The sequence below is a fragment of the Pelobates fuscus genome, chromosome 3 (genome assembly GCF_036172605.1).
Source record: "Pelobates fuscus isolate aPelFus1 chromosome 3, aPelFus1.pri, whole genome shotgun sequence".
Classification (NCBI taxonomy): domain Eukaryota; kingdom Metazoa; phylum Chordata; class Amphibia; order Anura; family Pelobatidae; genus Pelobates; species Pelobates fuscus.
Window position 1 is genome coordinate 82,066,524 of NC_086319.1, and position 21,549 is coordinate 82,088,072.

The 21,549-nt window shown below is 40.5% G+C and overlaps 1 protein-coding gene across 2 annotated transcripts; it reads right to left on the reverse strand.

Annotated features, from left to right (window-relative positions):
* Positions 1-7,258: 7,258 nt before the first annotated feature.
* On the reverse strand, positions 7,259-21,305 carry MXD3 (MAX dimerization protein 3). 2 transcript variants are annotated; one of them, XM_063447300.1, is made up of 6 exons: positions 20,912-21,305; positions 18,428-18,524; positions 17,867-17,896; positions 11,877-11,991; positions 10,580-10,754; positions 7,259-8,382 (listed from the first exon to the last, which is right to left on the reverse strand). In XM_063447300.1, the coding sequence occupies exons 1-6, from the start codon at positions 20,979-20,981 to the stop codon at positions 8,264-8,266; spliced, it is 606 nt and encodes a 201-aa protein (XP_063303370.1). In that variant the 5' UTR covers positions 20,982-21,305; the 3' UTR covers positions 7,259-8,263. The 2 variants fall into 2 exon arrangements, with proteins under 2 accessions (XP_063303370.1, XP_063303371.1); XM_063447301.1 differs by lacking the exon at positions 17,867-17,896 and having other exon boundaries at positions 20,912-21,301.
* Between the last annotated feature and the right edge of the window lie 244 nt (positions 21,306-21,549).

Here is a 21,549-nt window from a genome sequence, read left to right on the forward strand (position 1 = left end):
GATAGGCAACCTTCGGCTCTCCAGATGTTTTGGACTACACCTCCCATGATGCTTTGCCAGCATTATGTGTGTAAGAGCATTATGGGGGATGTAGTCCACAACATCTGGAGAGCCGAAGGTTGCCTATCCCTGTCCTAGACCATCAGGCTTAGATCCAAGATGCGTTCTGATGGCTGTAGTGGAGGCAGGGAGCAGTGCCATTAGACCCCAGATAAGACATCAAACTGATGTAAAATGGTTTTACTGTTTACATTGGAGGGGCAACAGGGGAGCTTCTTGCATTAATCGCTACCGAGTGTTCCTTTAAGTTTCAACTGCAAGAAATCTGTCACAAAGAAGTATATCTATAGAATCTGAAAAGACCAGCTGTTTAGGTAGAGATTTTCACATCTTTATTGTTCTTACTATAAAGAACTCTTTCCTCTGCTGTAAGCAAAAACACATTTTTTCCAGGCACAATGGGTGATTTCGTCACTTCAGGTGTCTCCAACATATGTCAAACAGGGTAATTGCCACCAGGAAAATTACCTTTTACATAAGAGAGAACAATGGGACACGGCATGAGTTTTAAAAAGAGAAAGTGCTAGTGCTTACAGATTTTAAGACAAATGCTAAGCTGGAACGAAGGACCAAACTGGAAGATATAAGTACATGACAGGAAGTATGTCATCATCACTTTCTGCTTTCCTGGCTAAGCATTGCAGCATCACTTATGGGTATTACCCAAGCTCCACAGAATGGCAGGAAAAGAAACCCCAAGAGATTTATATGATGCAAAAACAAAGAGGAAGCAAGATCACATTTATAGTGCTCGATAAAAAGAGTACCAAATGGCTGCTTTACATATCTCTTCAAAAGGCACCTCTGCCCAGGAAGCTAATACACCTCTTGTGGAGTCAGCCTTGTTATTCAGTGGAGCAGGTAGACCCTATGATGAATAAGCTTTGGTAATGGTGTGTGAAATCCACCTATGGATTCTAGCCTTGAAAGCTGCTTCCCATTTGCGTATGCCAGAAGGACGGATTAAAAATCTCTCTGATTTTCTAAAGATCTTTGGTCTTTCCAAATATATACAGAGGCATCTCACCATATCCAGCTTATTCCATGAGCATTCTTGTGGAGACTTAGGATTGGGATAATATGAAGGCACTATCTCATATTAAAGGTGGATTTTAGAGTCTACCTTGGGAATGAAATCTGGCCTGGGAACCAAAAGTACATTATACTGAATATTATCAATAACTGAAAGAGCTTATAATTTAGAAACCTTCCAGCTGCGGTAATAGCAAACAGACACAGAGTTTTAAGAGAAAGCTAAAATAATTCTGTCTTTTCCAAAGGTTCAAAAGGTGAGTCCGGAAGTCTAACCCTAATAACCGACTTAAAGAACATCATGACAAGAGGATTGGTGGTCAATCTAATGTTAGTAAGGGCAGATACCTGAACTTTGAAGGTGCTTAGACCTCCTTGTAAGAATTTAAGAATATTGGCCACAGAAAGTTACAAATCTGCTAGGAGATTTTCCGTCCCAGGAAGATATATTGATTTGTAGACATGTGCAATTTGTTTCGTTCCGAATGCAAATTCTGACGAATTTCGGAAAAATCGGACATTCGTATGCTTCCGAATGTCTGAAGTGCCAAATTTCGGAATGCCGAATCGAGCCAAAGTGCCGAAATTTGGAATGCAGAGCCAAATTGCAGAATTTCCGAAGTGCTTCAGATTTCTGAAAAGTGGCAAAACAAGAGAGGGTTGGGGTAGAGGTAGGATTAGGTTTAGGGGTAGGGTTAAGGGTTGGGGTAGGGTTAGTGGTTGGAGTAGGGGTAGGGTTAAGGGTTGGGGTAGGGTTAGTGGTTGGAGTAGGGGTAGGGTTAAGGGTTGGGGTAGGGTTAGTGGTTGGAGAAGGGGTAGGGTTAGGGGTCGGGGTAGGGTTAGTTGTTGGAGTAGGGTTAAGGGCTGGGGTAGGGTTAGTGGTTAGAGTAGGGGTTGGGGTAGGGTTAGTTGTTGGAGTAGGGTTAGTGGTTGGAGTAGGGTTAGGGTAGGGTAACCCTACCCTAACCCTACCCAAAACCTAACCATACCCTAACAGTAATCCTAAACCAACCCAGCCCTACCCTACCCCTAACCTAACCCTAATGTATTTCTCTGTTTTATTCCAATGGAGATACTGACAAAACCTGGACTGTTGATGGTCCATGAGGACTGGGTTGGAGAACACTGACCTAGAGTGTTCTCTTCCTGATTTAGGTGACTTGCTCGCTCAAAAGGATCTCTCTCTATTCCTTTTATTTCCCCAAGCCAGGTTCATAGGTCTTCTGGAAGACTGGGGAACTCCAGGAATTTACATAGATATGGTTGCCATCTTGGAATCATCCGGACTTCTGTTAACCAGCTGGATTGGCACTCTATAAAACCAACAATTAAATCATGAGGCACAGGAAAAGAGCCTTTAAAGATGTCCAGGATGCAGGACAGGAATGAACTGGTCCCTAGGAAGCCCAAAAGGGTGCAGGACCACCAAGGAAAAGGAGATGGCAGCCAACATTTCCCTGTGTGGATAGTAAATAGGATAGTAAAGCACTCAAACTGTGCAGCTGCAAGGTAAATAACTCACTTACACACTATAAAACCTATTCCACGTAGCAGTTTCTTAGTAATAAAAATCTTGAACCAGTTCGTACTGCCTAGGCAGGCTGTTTTATGGTTCCATCAGGGATAGAGAGGCTAAACTAACCCTGGAAGAACCATGATACCATGGTAGTGAGCCAGAAAAGAAAACCTAGGATAATCATCTCTGTCTGTCATATAGGACATAAATAAAAAAAAAAAAGACTGGGGCGCTCAGATAGAAAGTTTTTTTTTCAGTTGTTAATTGTTTAATTAATGATTCCCGTTGCTCAGGCAATCCCAATTAATTGCTTGTTAGAGAATCGTGTCCTAATATTTTTATTGAGTTGTCACTTTACTTTATGTAATTATCACAATTCTTTGCACACCATTATTATTGATTGCAATGTCACATCCAAGTCAACTCTCAAGATGTCACCTTGATAGTGAAAAATACAGACTCAAGTTCTTTATCCTTGTGATAACCATGACAATAACTTTGAAAAATGTTCTTGGATCTATAATGAGACTAAGGTTAAATCCCTTACTGCAATTCTCAGGTATGCTGATTAGTCTGAATTGATAGCAATGTGGATACATGAGTCTTTAAAGTCAACCAATCATATCTGTTAATCATTGGGATTATGTTTAAAAAAAAAAAAAAATTAAGATTCCTTGATTTTCCCTATGTGAATCTGGTTCTTTGTATCATGAAGGTCTATGAAGTTCTTTCATTTTCCATCTATTTTTTGCACCGAACAAAATTGCAAATAAACACTAAGCACCATAATCAGCACACTGTAGTGGATAGGGTGCCAAGAGTGCCCTGGTAATCTGCCCCTTCCATAAATCACTTGATGCTCTCTGCAAATTTTGTAGCCCTGCACAGCTCCGGAGAGTTAATGGTAGCTGTGGTGAAGACAGGAAACAGTACCCGGTGGTCCTCAGGTAAGAAGACAAGCCATTCTAAAATTGGGAGATGCCAAGGCACCTCTGGCACCATAATCACTACAACACATTGTATTGTTCCTTTATGCAATCTTCTTTAGGAACTTGAGCCATCGTATTGTCTTGTAGAAGTTGGTTGATTTATTTTCAAGAGGGCGTCTGTAAAGAGGGATGCTTTGAATCACCAAACTGCTCTGTCAGTAATCAGACTGTATGTATGTCAAATGTCTGAAATACTTGAAAGGCTTAAACAAGGATCACCTAGTCTCAACACCCAGGAGGAATTTTTCTGGCCCTGCATTCTTTGAAAGCTTTGCTCTTTCTCAAAGGTCACTTATATGACCAAAACCTGCCAGGCCTATAAAACCTCTGATCTCGAAAAAATAAAATGTTCCTTCCTTCCGCAGCTCTCTTGACTGCATCATCCAAAATACAACCAACAGGCACAAAGATTATACTTTAAACTGATGTATATGCTCCAGGTCCTCAGCTATAACATTCTTTTGGTTGTAAACGATGAAGCCATAGCTCAAGTCACAGATCTGACAATACCTATTACTCTTTCAATACAAAAATAAATGGCCACTTTTCAGTCCCAAAGAAAATCCTTAGTTTTTATTGTACTCCTTCATTAAGGCCTTTTTCAACTCTCCTAATCTAGACGGCTATTGACCTGGATGTAAATGCAAGAACTACAGTGAGGACATCCAGCTCCCTCTGCCACATATAACCTGGCCATAATAGCATTCATTCTCCTATCCATAAGCATCTTTAGAGATGCATCAAAATCCAGAGATAGGGCAATTCTAGATACAACCACAATTACTACGGCATGGACTTTAGAAAGAGCAAACCTCTTTCCAAAGCAGGCCAATTTGATGTGAAATTGCAATCTTACTCAGGTTTTCTCCATTACAGTGAGCAAAGGGAAAATACGTATTTTGTCTACTGAAAGCCATTAAATGCTTATCTGGAGCATCCATCTGATTTAAATCTCCAGGAATATTCAGGAATTCATGGACAATCTACCCCATCATCGTCCTATTGTTTTAGGCATCTTAGCATCCTACTAGGATAGCAATATAGTCAGATTGCACCAGGTCAAAACTGAAGTTGTCACTCTATTATAAAATGCTATAACAAGGACTATGTGTCTTAGTTAATCCTAAATGAGAGGATATGTGAAAGAGGTCTCCCTGCTAAGGAATAATGGGCATTTGATAGGACAAGTGCCCCATACACAGGGAAACAAAACTCTGGGAGGCTCAAAATAGCAAGCATTGTCCTAAGTACGGATGCACCGAAAAGAAAATTCTGGGTCGAAACCGAAAATTCAGGATGCCCTTGGCTGAAAATGACTTTTTTCCCTAAATGATTTTTAAAAAGTTTTTTTCCTATAATTTTTTCAATATTAGACTTTTTAATGAATTTAATCTGAAAAAATTTAAATGAAAAACTTCCCTTCTCTTTTAGTGGTCCCCCCCGCCCCACTTTATGTTCCTTTCCCCTGCCTCGTTTTTTAGTGTTTGTGGCGAAAGTAACCTTGCCACTTGTACTTGGAGAGGCCTGCTTTGCTTCCTCTTGCCCTGTGACTATGGCCCCTGGGATGTATTGCCCTTTAAAAGCATTTTTTGGGCATATTGGATTTTAAAACACTGTTTCTGCCCCTTTAAATTCTATTGAAAAGGATTTGCACTTTCGAAGTGGCAGCCATTCGACATTCAAACACGTGGCAGCGGCCATTTTAATTCACTCTAACAAGTTCAGCTGTGTTTTGTCGTCGAGTTCATGGAACTCAAATCAGACACGCGACGGCACGAACACCGCTGAAACTTTACCTTCTCTGAACTTTTACTCTTTGACTGGAGTCAAACGCTGTTCGACAATTCGAACGGCACTTGAACATTGACATTTGCATGAACGGTTTCCGTTCATCTATTTGAACTGAAATTAACATTGGAAATAGACCGGCCGCATAGCCAAATTCTCTGGAACTGTTTTGGGCATGAAATCATGCGTGTGGTCGGTCAAAAGAGACTTCCACAAAACTTTTGAACCCCTGCTGTGATCTGGGTGATTTTTGGATATGCTGCTCACCCAGATCAGGGCTATAATATTTATGGAGGGGTGTTTTCTATACTTTGGGGAAAATGTGTTTTTCTGCCTGTGGATAATTAGGTTATTGTATTAGCTACTTTATTTATATCCCAGGCAGAGGAGAGGGATTGTTTGCTCTATGTGGGAGTGTCGGTCATTATTACAGTGTTCTTATTGGTTTGTGTCCTTTGTGAGCCTGTGTTCCATCAGGTCCAAAGGGGTGTGCCTCTGGACTGAGGAATTGTATAAATTGTGAGTGCTTGCTTCCATTAAACAGACCTGCTTAACCCCTTCATGAAGACTTGGCTCATGTTCGGGGAATGGGATAACTACACACTTGGGGATTGCTCTAATCACAATACTCCCCTGAGTATAAGCTATTGTAAGAGCTTGTTCCTGCCTGCTATGCTCTCTCAAGTAGGAGAGGTCTACCTACTGGAAGCTGGATCCTGGTCTTGGGTACAGGGTGCGTGGAGGACGGCGAGACCTCGGCGCAGCTGCATCGCTGGAAGTGGGGTCTGTAGTGCTTATGGTGTCTGGTGGAGTGCTTGGAGTCCTCAGCAAGCACTAGGAGCATCGATTGGCGGAGGTACTCGTGTTCTTTCCCCCCCCTGCTCCCTAGTCTCAGTGTTCTTTCCTCCAAAAATAGTTTTTGTTTTTTCTGCATATTTGACCCGTTTTCAGGCCCATTTTCAGAAGAAAATTTTGGCCGCCGAAATTTCGGTGCATCCCTAGACCCAAGTCTTCCCATCTCTACAGCTTTCTCCATCATGTTATCACATCCCATTTCAACTATCACCTCTCCCACTTTCCAGGTAAATATGATACATTGTCTTGTGACCTGTGCAGCTAGACAAATTATCCCCAAATAACTGCAAGGGAAAGAATTTAAAAGCGGTGTGTGGTAGTGTTAACAAAAATAAATTACACAACACTATTAACGAACAATACACATTTACTAAAATATAGATAACAATATAAAAAGTTTGTTTGAGGATTCCTCCTCAAAACCCAGGATTTACATTCTGTTACACTGAATATTTGCTGGGTCATGGAATGTGAGACTGCCCCATTAAGGAGAGAAAGCAGGAATAATGTCACCTCCCTTCTTAAGGAAATATTTATATCAATTATATCCCAAATGGATATTTGCAACTGGTTTAAGGAAGGCCAATTACCAATGCAATAATTCGTTTTGGTTGTTAATTATTATTAAATTAGTGCATGCCAATACCAGCTGTGCCAAAACCCTGAAAGGGCAGGTTTTCTTCCCCATCCAGTAAGTGCAGGAATACAAAATTTAGTGATACAACATAGTAGCAAAAAAAATAAAACAATAAAACAGTTCTGTTGTCAGAGGGCCTTAGCAAAGGCTAGAGGGTAAGTGTGCAGTTATTCTGAGCCATTTTACAGTTCAGGATATAATGCTGTGTTGGTCTATAGACTGAACCAGAAACTGTAGCAAATTGAAAGGAGGAATATGAACTTCGGCCATAATAGGAAAGATGGAGATTCAAAAAAAAAAAAAAAGAAAAGATTGGAAAATGTATTACTATACACCATTTGAGTTTTCTTCACTGTGTCTGTTTAAAAAAAAAAATTTAAGAAAAATTCAACAAAGAGTCTTTAGAGTATTAAATAATCTGCAATGCACTATGTAAATATCCAGAGACAAGGTAATTATAGATGTAACTATAATTACAAATTAAATTCTAGAACACAAAAGTTTAGGGGAGTTTTTTTTTTTTGCATAGAACTTTGCAGAGAATGAGTTTGTGACACGTCAAACTTCATATAACATAAGTGCCATCTTAAAATAAACAATGTAGTTTTGTTTTTTTCCCCATCAAGTGCACAATTAGCTAAATGCAATCTTCCACACAGCTAGTGCACAGGGAATCAATCACTGGTGGAGACCCTAGCCTAAATTAATATTTCAATGAAATACAATGAATAGGACAACTGGGGTCAAACTAGAAACCGGCTTAGTGCTCAATACTGGGCATCAGCGCCATTTTATTTCCAAACACCCCAAAATATATCACATGGGTCCTGTGCAAAATATACAATGCACAAATTAGAGTGAAGAGTTGCCACTTAAAATAACAGGGTAAATGTAGCTCATGTTACCTAACCTATCATTTATTACAAGGCCTGGATTTTGTTCTGAAGTTTTTTTCTTTTCTTTCACCATTTACTGGAGTGAAGAGACCATGGACAATCAGTGCAGTTATACAGCTTTACAGAAGGAGGAAGGGAAAAAATAAATAAATAAAATCCCAAGAATATGTGTTCGGTATGGACAAAAGCAGGTCAGTCCTCACCATTGCACCAGCCCATCATCTAAAAATAAATGTAGGAATCCAATATTAAAACCTGCTTTTTTGTTTCTTACGAAAATAACATATTGGGAAAATTTAAGAGAAGTAGTAGTTCAGTTTCAGGAGAATCCACTGTGGTTTAAAAACTAAAAGAGATACACATAAAATATAAAGGACTACATCATTGAGTGATGTATGAAGTCATAATGCACGTCTTTTTTGTTTTTTCCTGGCATAGCCATGAAAACTGCTTTCAGTTGCTGTATTAAGTCTGTGCTCTTCCTCTGTTGTCATAGCCATGCATGAGCAGGAGTAGAGTAGCTGTGTTCTGTGCCAGCACTGAACGAAACAAAGAGGTCACCCTCGTTCCCACTGAGAATAATCCCCTCAACGTCTACCTCCAAATCTTCTGCAGAGATATAAAAGTAAATTAAGATTAGTAGGACATATGTTTCTTATTACATTCCTGTTGATATAACACACCTATCAATGCTAAAAAAGTTTTTTTAAAAAAAATCAAGGGGTGTATAAATGAACACAAAAAAAAAAACAAGTATTAAAATGACAGTTTCATTTCAGTCAGCACAAGAAACACAAAGGAAATTATACCTTGTACTATTTTTTTTTTTATACAAATCCAGCATAAATAGAAAAGTCACTTATGCAATAAGTTAGGTTATGGACTCCAATAATGCACAATAGAAGGAGGGAGGAGAAACACAAACACCAATAAACAAAGGTCAAACTTTACTACGAAGAAAATTAAAAAAATACTTACTCAAAAATTCCAGTTCAGGTGTTTTTCCTCTATGTAGACCAAGCATGTCAAACTCACGACACACAATGAATATCTTTGCAGCCCAAGGAGCTGCGAGTTTGACATGCTTACTAAGGCAGAGTAGGCACCTGCTCTTCCCACATTGCAGGTGCCTACTCTGCTAAAATTTACCCGGCTGGGGGGAGGGGTCGATTGCAGCAGCGAGGGAGCTCAGTTTTCCTGCTCCTCACTGCTCCCTCTCTAGTGATGCCGGGTGCCAGAATATGATATAATTCTGGCCCGGCATCACTAAACTGTGCGCGTGAGGAGCAGGAATGGAGACCTCCTGAGAGAAGATCCCCACTGGACACCAGGGAGAGGCCCCACACCAGCTCCCAAAGGTAGGGAACAATAAATAAAATTATGTGAGTGTGCAAGAATGTGTAAATGTGTATGTGTTCATGTGTCGGTCAGAGAGTGAGTGTGTGTTAGTCAGTGTTGCGATGGCCGCGGCTGGACAGTGGAGGACCTGGAGTTGCACGGAGGCACGCAACGCCACGTCAACATGCACCACCTTCACAGGGTTTCAAGGAATAGTGGGAGGATCCGCTTTGGCACAGGGTGCAGACGGTGCCATTGCGGGTATACCAAAGGCTGGACTCCAGAGTCGCATACTGGCATCAATGTGAGTGGAGTCTGCTTGTTGGCCAATGTTTTTTTTTTTTTTTTTTAAACAAGGGCCAGGGTTTAGTAGAGGGATGACTGGGAATTAGTAGTAAGGGATGCTTTTTTTTTATACTGTACTTTTCAAAACAAATCTACGTTCCTATGAAAATCTAAGGTTTGTTTGTTTGTTTGCGGCCCACAAACTTAAACCTGGTTTATTTGGCCCGTGCTAGCCTTTGAGTTTGACATGCTTGATGCAGACAGAGTATTATCTCATGGCTATTGTAGTGGAAGTCCACTGAGTGGCATTACCTTCTCTGATCAAGTAAAAGCCATATAGCACAGAAGAATGGAGACTTCTACAGAGCAAAGGCCATTATTTGTTACCACAATCAGTAACTAGATATTTTTCAAAATAGGAGGTATACTATATTTATACATACTGATTATCTGATAACAGTACATTACATCATAATGTAATGCTTGAAAAACCCATCAGAGAATTTTTTTAAGCCTTTTCCCAAACACAGAGTATTCAGAAAACTAGCCACTGTAACAAGGAATGGCTTTCATTCCAGAAATTACCAATCTGCTTTGCAATACGATTTATCTGCACATGAGAACTGATAAATACAAACTGCAGACAGAAGAGAGCACGTAAGAAACTCTGCTTGGTTAAATTTCCATTAGAGCACCACCCAAGGTGACACTATAAAACAGTATTACTACACTACTACTACCACCACCACCACCATCATCGGGGGTTACAATTTCAAGCCTTACATTATGAGCCAGGTCTTAGAGGTTACTAGCCACTGATAACCTAAAGGGTCCATGGCACTGTCACCAGAGGTGAATTTCTACTTGCCAGGGCTAAATATTTACTCGCCATTGGCTAGTGGAAATTTTAAGCCCTGTCTATACAATAATCCCTGTTTTATTGCAAGAGAAGCAACTTGTCTTTGCATGTGTTAAATACAGCCGTCAGCATTTATTTGCAATCCTGAGCACAAAGATGAGTCAGATTATATGAACTACATTTTTTTTTTTTTGATTTTAAGAAAAGATTGTATATGGTCATACACTATAATATCTCCAAAATGCATTTTATCCCTGGGAGCTTTAATACCTGGTTTCAACAGTGACTGTGGAAGCTACTGCGCATCATAAATAGTTTACCCACCTTGGTCAGAGTCAGAGCGCTCGGAAGACAAGACTGAAGAGTCCAGGCTGTCTGTTCGGAGACGCTCAGTATTGGTGGGTGGAAGAAGTAGTTTTAACCTCTGGCGGAGTTTCTGTTGTTCTGATTTCAGCTTTTCTTTTTGTTTCTTTGCAGATAACTCCTGGTCTTCCAATTTCTGCAAAGAAATGACATGATAGGAGGAGAGTACAAGTAATGTGCTAACACTTCTAAATGTATTTCTTCATTAGGCATTGACACACACACACTGCTTCCTGATCCAAATGCATTAAAGCACAATGCAGTCACAGCTACAAAGAGGATTTATTTTTACATGTACTTAAAACTTAAGAGACATTTTTAGATCAGTGGCGGAAACATAAAAAACATACAGGACACTCATTTAATCATAAGGGTGACTGGACATTATGGAAATATATATTTCAGAAATATTTGATGTGTCGTTATCACGGACCAATACCATGAATCCACACTGCATGCAATAAAGCACTTTTGGATACCGTTGAGGACATAAAATATTGATCCACAAACCAACAGAGCATGGAATGAAATAAAGACCCCCTTATAACAGAATGGTGGTTTACAGATTATTTCTAGATGACATAAGTATTAAAGGGACCCAATAGTCACCAGAACAACAACAGCGTAATGTAGTTGTTCTGGTGAGTATAAGGGCTGCCTTCAGGCATTTTTATGCAAACACTGCCTTTTCAAAGAAAAGGCAGTATTTACATTGCCCCTAGGGACACCTCCAAGTGGCCACTCCTCAGCTGGCCACTGGAGGGGCTTCCTGGCTCAGGGCTGCACAGTAAGCAGCCCTGGCGTTCAGCGTCCCCACACTCTGCATGGGGACGCTGAATTTTCCTCATAGAGATGCATTGATTCAATGTATCTCTATGAGGAGGTGCTGATTGGCTAAAACAGCGTTTGGCCCCGCCTCCTTGCCGATTTGAGCTAATCCAATGCTTTCCTCATGGGGGCAGGACCAGCGCCAGCAGACCCGTGGACAGCTGGAAATAAGGTGAGTTTAAACCCATTCTGGGGGGGCTAACGGGGGTGGAGCAAGCAACCTAAATGGTGGGTTTTCACTATAGGGTCAGGAATACATGTAGTGTGATGCCGCTTAGAGTTCACATACAGCTATGTAAAGTCTGTAAATGTGGTTAAGATGCTTTGGCGTTTGAAGATGTGAATATTCCTGCTTTAGAAACTACAATTTTGAAAATGTCAGAAATGCCCAACAGATCCCAGCAGTGCGTGCGTCTTACTGTAAACTCACCTTGATGTGCTGCTTGGCTCTGTGCAGAAGGCTGAGCGTTGTGTGCCGAGATGTGTCCACACTGAGTGGAACTTGCTGCTTCAACTGCTCCAAACACCTCCGTAGCTGAGCTCTCCTGCAAATGTAGAACAGTCATCGTGATTCAAAGAACACACACAATAAGGCTTCTAGCTGCAAAATGTCAATACAAATCGTTTATTGCAATAATAAAACCTCTATAAAATGAATAATTATATTAAAATTTTACATAGCCAAAGAATCACATATTATACACTTATGTGAGCTGCAAAGACCAATCCAATCATAGGTTCTGGATGCGTTCAGTTTTTGTTCTTTTATACCTGCCTGTACTGCATAATTCACTGGTGACTGCTGAAATCACTCATTTTGTATCAAAACCAGGGTTTAACATTTCTACTCACCACTAGCCTCAGAGTGAAAATTCAGCTATAGTTCGTAAAAATTCAGCTGTGACAGGTGTGTCATGCAGAGACGAGTAACTGTAAAAAGCTTGGCTAGTAGCAAAGGACTTCTAGGCCCTGCAAATACTGGGAATGCTCAACTGGTTCTGTCTGTTAAAATGTGTGGTGCACTGACTGACTAAAGCAAGTCATCAATGACTACAAACAGTCCAAAATGTAGTAATTATAAAATTCTGTTCCAATGCGGACATTACACATTCTGGTAGTATATTAACATTCCTCATTACCACAGACCTCCATTTGGTAAACCTGCATGTTATCAGCATGTAATGTTGCTTTTCAGAAATTAAATATAATTATGCTTTTACATGTGGCAGTTTGGCAATTTTTTCCCCCTCTAACGTTGCAGAAATGTGTGGTATATAACAAATCATAACGTAAAAAAGAAAGCAAAACAACCCCCAATTAAATGGAAGAGTGATAAAAAGTTTTATAATTTTATAGTTTTTGATACATATGTTATTGCACCTATAAATGATATGGTTAGTTTATATTTTGCCTAATTAATTTTAGAATAGGAAACTGATGAGGGAAAAAAAAAAAAAAAAATATATATATATATATATATATATATATATATAAAAACACACACCTTTTTTCCACCCACTTGCAGTAGACAATGACATATGTAATTACAAAATTATGGGGAAGTGGGGTGTGTGTGTGTGAAAAAAAATGTTTGCCCACCAAGATCCAAAAGGTAACAAGAAAATGTCACCATCCCAGATAAAGGTGCTTAAATAATACTAATGACCATCTTGTTTTACAAAGATTACATAAATTAAAAGATTAATTAACAGGAATCCTAGTTTGTGTTAGAATAAATAACCACGTGCCCTATAATAACCTGGAAATTAGATTTTATTTTTTTTCGGTTACGTCAATTTGCTATAAGACTTAAGGACTTAATATACATATAATAAAATCCAAAAGGCAACAGAGATTACACGAACAGGCAAAAAATAAAAAGTAAAATTGAATGTACCAAGTATAGTTCTGTAGACATTTCACAGTGTTACTCCTAATGCCACTTAAAATGTAAAAATAAACATATATTCATTGTGAAACATGAAGTATCACGAGCGATGAACAATTCTAGGTCAAAGCTCTGACAGTGGGCCCAATCACAATAAAAATGAAAGGTACGTTTCAGCCCTGTGCTTTGCATTAGTGGATATGAAACTGCACCAGATTGGAGTAGCTCTGGGTAGGAAGCATCACTTTTACAGAGTTCGGGCTTTGAAACTTCTACTTTAACAATCTCATGTGCCTCTGTGCATTCTTCATAGATCGCTACTTCTGCTTGCTGAATCAAACCACTATTTCCTTTAAAAAAATGCGCTCATTTGTTTATGTTACTCTATCAATAGACATGAGGTTATATTGCTACCTTAAGGACTTGTGAATAATTACTTTTCTTGTTTAAGTGAAAAACAGTAACAAGGGATGTTATAAACAAAATGTATGCCATACAAAAGGCTTCATGGCAACACTTTTACTAATTGGAGAGTTCAAAAGCAAAGGAGGAAGGAACTGAATTTGGAGAGAGGAAGGCTGATGGATAATGTATGAATATGCAACTTTTGTTGATACGCTAGTAGTAGATGGTTTTTCAAGGATTCTTGGGTTCTGTAGAAACCTAACCTGAAGAACAAATAAGACATTTAAAAAAAAAAAAAACAAAGGACAGGGTAAATGGGTCAACTGCTCCTTTACCTCCGGTCACAATTTATGTTAAACAATATGTTCATGGAGTGCAGTTGGAAAAATACAGTTCTACAGAAATAAAACAAAAATGCTGAAGCTGCGTGCAGGTAACATTTACATACATATTGCTAGACTCTTGCACACAGGGAAAGTGAAAACAAAAGAGATGTTCGGACTATGAACGTGGTTTTAAACTCAACCCTCAACTGTAGCCCTTTTTTTTTTTTAGTTATTGAATGTCTTTAAAAAAAATAAAAAATAATACAAAACTGTAATAATAATAATAATAATAATAATATAAAATAGTAAGGCTTACCATCAAAAAAGCAATGAATGTTACCATCAAAAGCAATGAGTGTTGCACAAGAAAACCAAGGTTGACATTAAAATCAAGCCACTGATCAAAGCGGGCATATTACAAGTCCACACCTGATAAAGGCAGATGTCATTGCTCTTGCCCTAAACATTGTTTTAATGGAATATATGTTATTGTATGTGTTTGAGAGGAGGATGGTTACATTTATAGTAAGTAGCCCTTTCATTTGCTGTCCTGATAACATAGTTTATACTATTATATAGAAAAACAATACTGCATACAATGTTTTGTAGGTTTGAACCTACCAGTATCGCCAGCCTGAGGCAGGAGAGAAAAGGGATTTTACCAGTCATTTCCTTATTTGCACTTTGAATAATAGATTTAGCAAGAACTGCCTCTATTAAATATAGAAACTATTAAAAAAAAACAAAAAAAAACAAAAAAAAAACATAGAACCATCAAATCCAATCAAAAAACATTATTGTGCATATGAAGAACAATCCAGTAATAATAAAAAAAAAAAAAAAATACAAACTTTTAATTTAATTTACAAAAGGTTGAATGCCATTATGTGGAGTTGCTCCATTATGGAAGGATATATTTCCTTTACTGAAAACAAGCCCTGGAGTAACGTCAAAATTTTGCAGAGGTTTCCTTCCCCTTTAAAACTATATCCAGAATTCAAGTTCAAAGAATACTAGCTACTTTCCATCAAATATGTACCGTATTACATATTGATATTTTATATCAAAGATAAAAAATAAGACACACAACAGAACAAAAAATATTAGTGACAAACATCTTACTAGATTTCTACAACTGAAAAACAAATAATTACAATATAGTGTAAGTTATACTAGAATGATTCATTTATCTTTAAAGGGACCCTATAGTCAACAGAACAACTACAGTTTAATTTAGTTGTTCTGGTGAGTAAAATCATTCCCTTCAGGCATTTTCATGTAAACGCTGTCTTTTCGGAGAAAATGCAGTGTTTACATTACAGCCAAGGGACACCTCCTCCAGTGGACACTTCTCAAATGGCCACTGGAGGTTCTTCCTAAGGGCAGTGCGTCACAGTGTGCAGCACGGCCATTCAGCATCCCTATGCTCTGCATGGAGAAACTGAGCTTTCCTTAACCCCTTAAGGACCAAGCTTCTGGAATAAAAGGGAATCATGACATGTCATGTGTCCTTAAGGGGTTAAACAGATGAATTGATTCAATGCATCTCTATGAGAAGGAGCTGCTTGGCCAAGTCGGCGTTTTATTACCTATTAAGGGGGCAAGCCACATAAATGGTGGTTTTAACACTATACGGTCAGGCATACAGGTTTGTGTTCCTGACCCTATAGTGTTCCATTAAAGTATGTTCTGTGGTTTAGAGATGAACTCTAACAAAAAGTAACATATGATCTTCTAAGAAAAGGGTAAAAAATAAATAAATAAATACAATATAACTATTTAAATCCACTAAAACATTTTTTTTTTTTTTAAATGTAAACACTCCACAGTGCTTCACTACAAGTGATCACCATATATTTCCCATAAAAATCTGTTCTTAAAGGGTACAGCAACAAAATAAATATGTAAATAAATTAATTAATAAAAACTCAACAAGTTAGAGAAAGCCATGAGACCCAGGCAGAAAAAGAGTATTATTTTTTTTTTTTTTAATTTTCTTTTATTTTTAAAAGATATGGAAGAAACATCAAGCTAAACACAGTAAACGAAGGACTTTAAAACAAAGCATTTTAAAAAGCTAAAACCATTTGAGATATTACTTTGAACCCCAAATTATCCTTACATGCAGATTCCCCTAAGTAGAAGCCCAGTCTGTCTAGTAAAGCACGTCTATATTTACTACAAACAGCAAACTGTATTCTTAAAATTAAGTATTCCGCTCAGTGTTAAAATACTCAACCTGCACTATAAGCAGTATATGCACTACAAATCAGCGTATTGGCCGGACTGCCTAAAATGTTGGGTTTCCACTCCCTGGTTTAATATTTAGGAGTGGAACAACATAAATGGAGGCTTTTCCAGTGGCCGGAAAGCACCTCATAACCAGCAGGTCCATATTATCTATCAATCAATTTAATCCAAATTGGGCAGATGTTGGGTGACACTGGTGGAATTAAAGGATCACTATAGTGCCAGGAAAACAAACTCGTTTTCCTGGTACTATAGTGCTCTGAGGGTGCCCCCACCCTCAGGGTCCCACTCCCGCCGGGCTTTAGTTGGAGGAAGGGGGTTAAACCACAGTTTCTCTGAAACTGCTATGTTTGTTTAAAGCAGGCAGGGTTAATCATAGATGGACCTGGCACCCAGACCACTTCATTGAGCTGAAGTGGTCTGGGTGCCTATAGTGGTCCTTTAAGTTAGCTAGACGAAGAGGTTATGTTGCTTTGAGTACCCCTTTAAATCTAAATAACAGAATACATAACAGTCAGTGGAAGAACGATAACTTCAGGGGAGTGGAGTAATAAGCAGGATCATTCCGTTCGGACAGAACAACTTTCAGAATATTGCACCATAAATGCTTCAAGGAACACTATAGGCACCCAGACCACTTCAGCTAATTGAAGTGGTCTGGGTACAGTGTCCCTATTGCACTTAGTGCTGCAATGTAAAACATTGCAGTTCCAGAGAAACTGCACTGTTTATATTGCAGCACCAAGTCTGCCTCCAGAGGCTGTCTACCAGACAGTCACCATAGGTGCTTCCTGGATGTTAACAGACCTTTGGTCCAGTAACGGACACTGGACGTCCTCATGCTCTGCATGAGGACATCCAGCATCAGCAAAGGTCTGTTCTATTTCCCCATAGAAAAGCACTGATTAAATGCTGTGATATGGGGATGCGGCACTTACTGGGCATGTGGCACTTAACGTGCGTGCGCATTAGCGCCCCTCCTCGTCAAGCAACGTCTGAGGAGGCGGTGCCACGACCCAGCACCGAGGGACACTGGCGCTGGTATCAGGTAAGTAAATATAGGGGTTTTATACAGCTTTGTATTCCTGGCACTATAGTATTCCTTTCATATACATAATTCCCTTAGTATCTGACACTTGGGACACTGTAGGGTAAATTTATTAGTGTATTCTGAGTTCCCCAAGCAACTGGACTTAAATCTAGGCTCCCAACAAGTCTCAAAAAGAGTTAAGATTTGTCACTGAGCTTGACACAAGAGATCTTTTAAAAGATGCTGAAACCAGTGGAATCTGCAGTAAAAATAGATTGTAGCCCACCGGGTAATGTGTTCAGAACTGTTTCTTCCTAGCACTCTGTACTTTTCAGAAGTGGTAGGCAGATGTAAAAAACAAAATAAAAAAATTTGTGATAAAGAGCAATTTTTGGGAAATATTTTTACAAAGTGGGCTAGTCCATTTGAAGTTTCCCAAAAATTCCCTTTAGAAATAAACCCCAAATTTTAAAATCTGCCCGTGAAAAGTTTCAATAACACTCTGCCTGTGTCACACTCACCTGTGTTTCTCTAGCTCGTTGTGGACAGACCTGCAGATTAATTAAAAGAAAAAAATATTAATATAATCCTACAGCAACATATTTAGCAGTAAAACACACAAAATAGATCACACAAAAACTGTGATTTTTGGAGACACACACCAGGTCAAGAGGGAAAGAGGAGGCATATCGAACTTCGTATAGCTGAGAGACTTCTGCAAAGCAAGCACATTTCCTTGTACTTCCTACCTTGCATAAATTTTTTGTTTTGGTTTTTTTAAGCAAAATAATTTTCACATTTAAATCCCTCCCCCTCCAATCATTTCTACTTAATTTTAATTATGCCACCGACGTGCAGCTCTTCCAAGTACACCTGAAGCAAGATTAAAAAACAAACCCAAATTATATGACAGGAGTGTTAATGCATGTTTTATAAGTTTTAATTGAATTCCTATCTTGATTTTGGCATAATTTAATATAATTAAACTGTATAAAGGCTTTAATACGTTTAAAAAAAACTTTGCAGTTTCAGTAAATGTTCTTGATTGATTTCACTCACTGACTCCATGTTTTCTAGCTTACCTGACACTATCTGGACTGCTGTTCGTCCTCTGCCGTTTCCTTCTCCCAGGAGTAGAGGCGTCACATGGTAGAATAGAAGCATATCCATGTTCAGCTTCTGAAAGGTAAGCATTATTCAGTACCTTGTTAAAGAAATCAAAGATCATTAATGAACAATGTGTTGATAACTCCACTAAAACCCAGAGAACAAATTCAGACAAATATGGAAAAAGAAATAGTGAGACATAGAGGAAATATATGGTATCGGTACCAATGCTTCACAAGGCAGAGCCTAAGAAAAAATAGGTTAAAATTATGAAAATGTTGTAGGGTGAAGAGGAATATAAGACAGTGATAACAGACAGGAAAGGCACAGAAGAATGAACAATAGTAAAGTGAAAGAAGTACAAGGAAGGCGTAATGAGGTTGTTTATAAACATTAAAATGCCTAGTAACAGGTTAGGTTGCAAACTAAAAAATGGAAGCTATGAAAAAACACTGGGCAAGGATATGATATAGCTGGGATACAGAAAGGACACAGGAATAGCAAACAAAGCATACTGAAAGCAAGAAAAGAGACTTGGTAGGAAAGCGCAAAGGATAATATGAAGGCAATAAGCCTTAGAACTAGAAATAAGTAGGAAAGCAGGATTTAGAAAGACACAAAACAACAACCAACGCTCAAGGCATCACGTTGAAATAGTAAAAGGGAATTATGAAATTAATATATTTTAGCATTAAAATGCTGTAATGGCCATAGCGGTTAGTTGAAACGATATTATTGGTTTTAGTACCAATTAATGACCCTTCCTCCAGTGTTGCTGTACTTCCTGTGTAATTCACAGGCAGCAGTTGGCCTGACTAACTGTATGGATCGCTGACAGCAGCAATGATATGACAGATGGTCACAATATTCAGGTTTTTTTCACCAACGTTATTTCGAATTTTGTATTTCGAGTGAATTATAAATTTTAGGCCAAAACAACAGAACTAAAGACATAACGAACTAGGAGATTTTTTAACCGATTTGGCTATTGTGGCCTAAGATTTGAAATTCAATTTTAAGGTCTGGCTATTTAACTTTAATAAAGAACCTTGTTCTAGTCAGCAATAAAATCCTGAACTTGCTCTAACCTAATTGGCTATAGACATTACATCTTCCATTAAGGGAAATCAAAAGTCATGGTTTTGCTTTTAGAGAGAGGCCTCATAGATTTATAGGAAAGCAGAGCCTGAGAGTTTTAATTTATGCCCCAGTGTGAGTTACAGAAGAGGAGAGGGGCCGTATGTGGGGCAGGAGGATGCAAGAGGAGCAGTAGGAGGGGATGGGGGTACAAGTGGAGCATTAGGAGGGGATGGGGGAGTGCAAGAGAAGGGGTAAAAGTGGATGGGGGTGTGCAAGAGGAGCAGATGGGGGGTGCACGAGGAGCAGTAGGAGGGGATGGGGTATGCACAAGGAGCAGTAGGAGGGGATGGGGGGCGCAAGAGTAGAAGTATGTGGAGTAGGTAAATTCCTGTCCTAATGTGTTTTACACCCCACCTCCTATAGAATGTAAGCTCGATTGAGCAGGGTCCTCTTCAACCTATTGTTCCTGTAAGTTTATTTGTAATTGTCCTATTTATAGTTAAATCCCCTCTCATAATATTGTAAAGCGCTACGGAATCTGTTGGCTCTATATAAATGGCAATAATAATAATAATAATAATAGGGTGCACGAGGAGCAGTAAGGGGATATGGGGGGTGCACGAGGAGCAGTAGGAGTGGGTGGGGGTGCAAGAGTAGAAGTATGTGGAGTAGGGTGCAAGAGGATCAGTAGGAGGGAGTGCAAGAGCACCGGTAGGAGGGGGGTGCAAGAGGATCGGTAGGAGGGGGGGTGCAAGAGGATCGGTAGGAGGAGGGGGTGCAAGAGGATCGGTAGGAGGAGGGGGTGCAAGAGGATCGGTAGGAGGAGGGGGTGCAAGAGGATCGGTAGGAGGAGGGGGTGCAAGAGGATCGGTAGGAGGAGGGGGTGCAAGAGGATCGGTAGGAGGAGGGGGTGCAAGAGGATCGGTAGGAGGAGGGGGTGCAAGAGGATCGGTAGGAGGAGGGGGTGCAAGAGGATCGGTAGGAGGAGGGGGTGCAAGAGGATCGGTAGGAGGAGGGGGTGCAAGAGGATCGGTAGGAGGAGGGGGTGCAAGAGGATCGGTAGGAGGAGGGGGTGCAAGAGGATCGGTAGGAGGAGGGGGTGCAAGAGGATCGGTAGGAGGAGGGGGTGCAAGAGGATCGGTAGGAGGGGGGGGGTGCAAGAGGATCGGTAGGAGGGGGGGTGCAAGAGGATCGGTAGGAGGGGGGGTGCAAGAGGATCGGTAGCAGGGGGGGTGCAAGAGGATCGGTAGCAGGGGGGGTGCAAGAGGATCGGTAGCAGGGGGGGTGCAAGAGGATCGGTAGCAGGGGGGGGTGCAAGAGTATCGGTAGCAGGGGGTGTGTGTATGTGGAGTAGATCTCTCCTGGGGATACTCCCTCACCTCTCTCTCTCCGCTCCACGTACTCCGCTGCTTGGAGCAGGACCTGGAGGTTGCTGTGCAGCTGCTCCATGTTTGAGGGCTCAGTAATGGAGAGGGTTCACTGGATGTGCAGGGCTGTCACAAGCTATCCCGGCTTATTGGGGGTCTCCAGGCAGAACCCGGTCACAAATTGTCGCTGATAGCTGGAGGTCCCCAGGCAGAGCTCAATCAGGGGGTGTCTCCAGGGAAGGCTGTCACGAGCTATCCCTGGTTATTGGGGGGTCTCGGTATGGCCGTCACTGGGGGAGGGGGTGCAGGCAGCGCTCGGCCTGTTGTTGTTATGATTATGGTGACGGTGATGCTGGAGGCGGCGGTGTCCGTACCCCGGTGTCGGCTGTCTCGGTGTCAGTATCCCGGTGTCCGCTGTCTCGGTGTCAGGCCGCGGCTCCGGATTCTGTTTATAATACAATGAAAGTGACACCGAGCGACAGCAACAACCACAGCTCCGGCCACGCCCCTCGCCCCGGCCACGCCCCCAAACACGTCCTACCCCCGAATCCCCCTCACAGACACAGCCGGTCACTGCCGCCGCCACCACCGCCGCTGTCACCCGCTCCGAGTCACCCGCCTCGCCGCCCCTCACACCGCTCTCCCGCGAG

Bases quoted from the DNA above. Each gene is read 5' to 3' on its own strand.
- MXD3 (XM_063447300.1), bottom strand. From the start codon at position 20,981: ATGGAGCAGCTGCACAGCAACCTCCAGGTCCTGCTCCAAGCAGCGGAG. The intron at 18,525-20,911 runs GTGAGGGAGTAT...CTTACCTTTCAG, and splicing joins CGTGGAGCGGAGAGAGAGAG to AAGCTGAACATGGATATGCT. The intron at 17,897-18,427 runs GTAAGCTAGAAA...ATTAATCTGCAG, and splicing joins AGCAGTCCAGATAGTGTCAG to GTCTGTCCACAACGAGCTAG.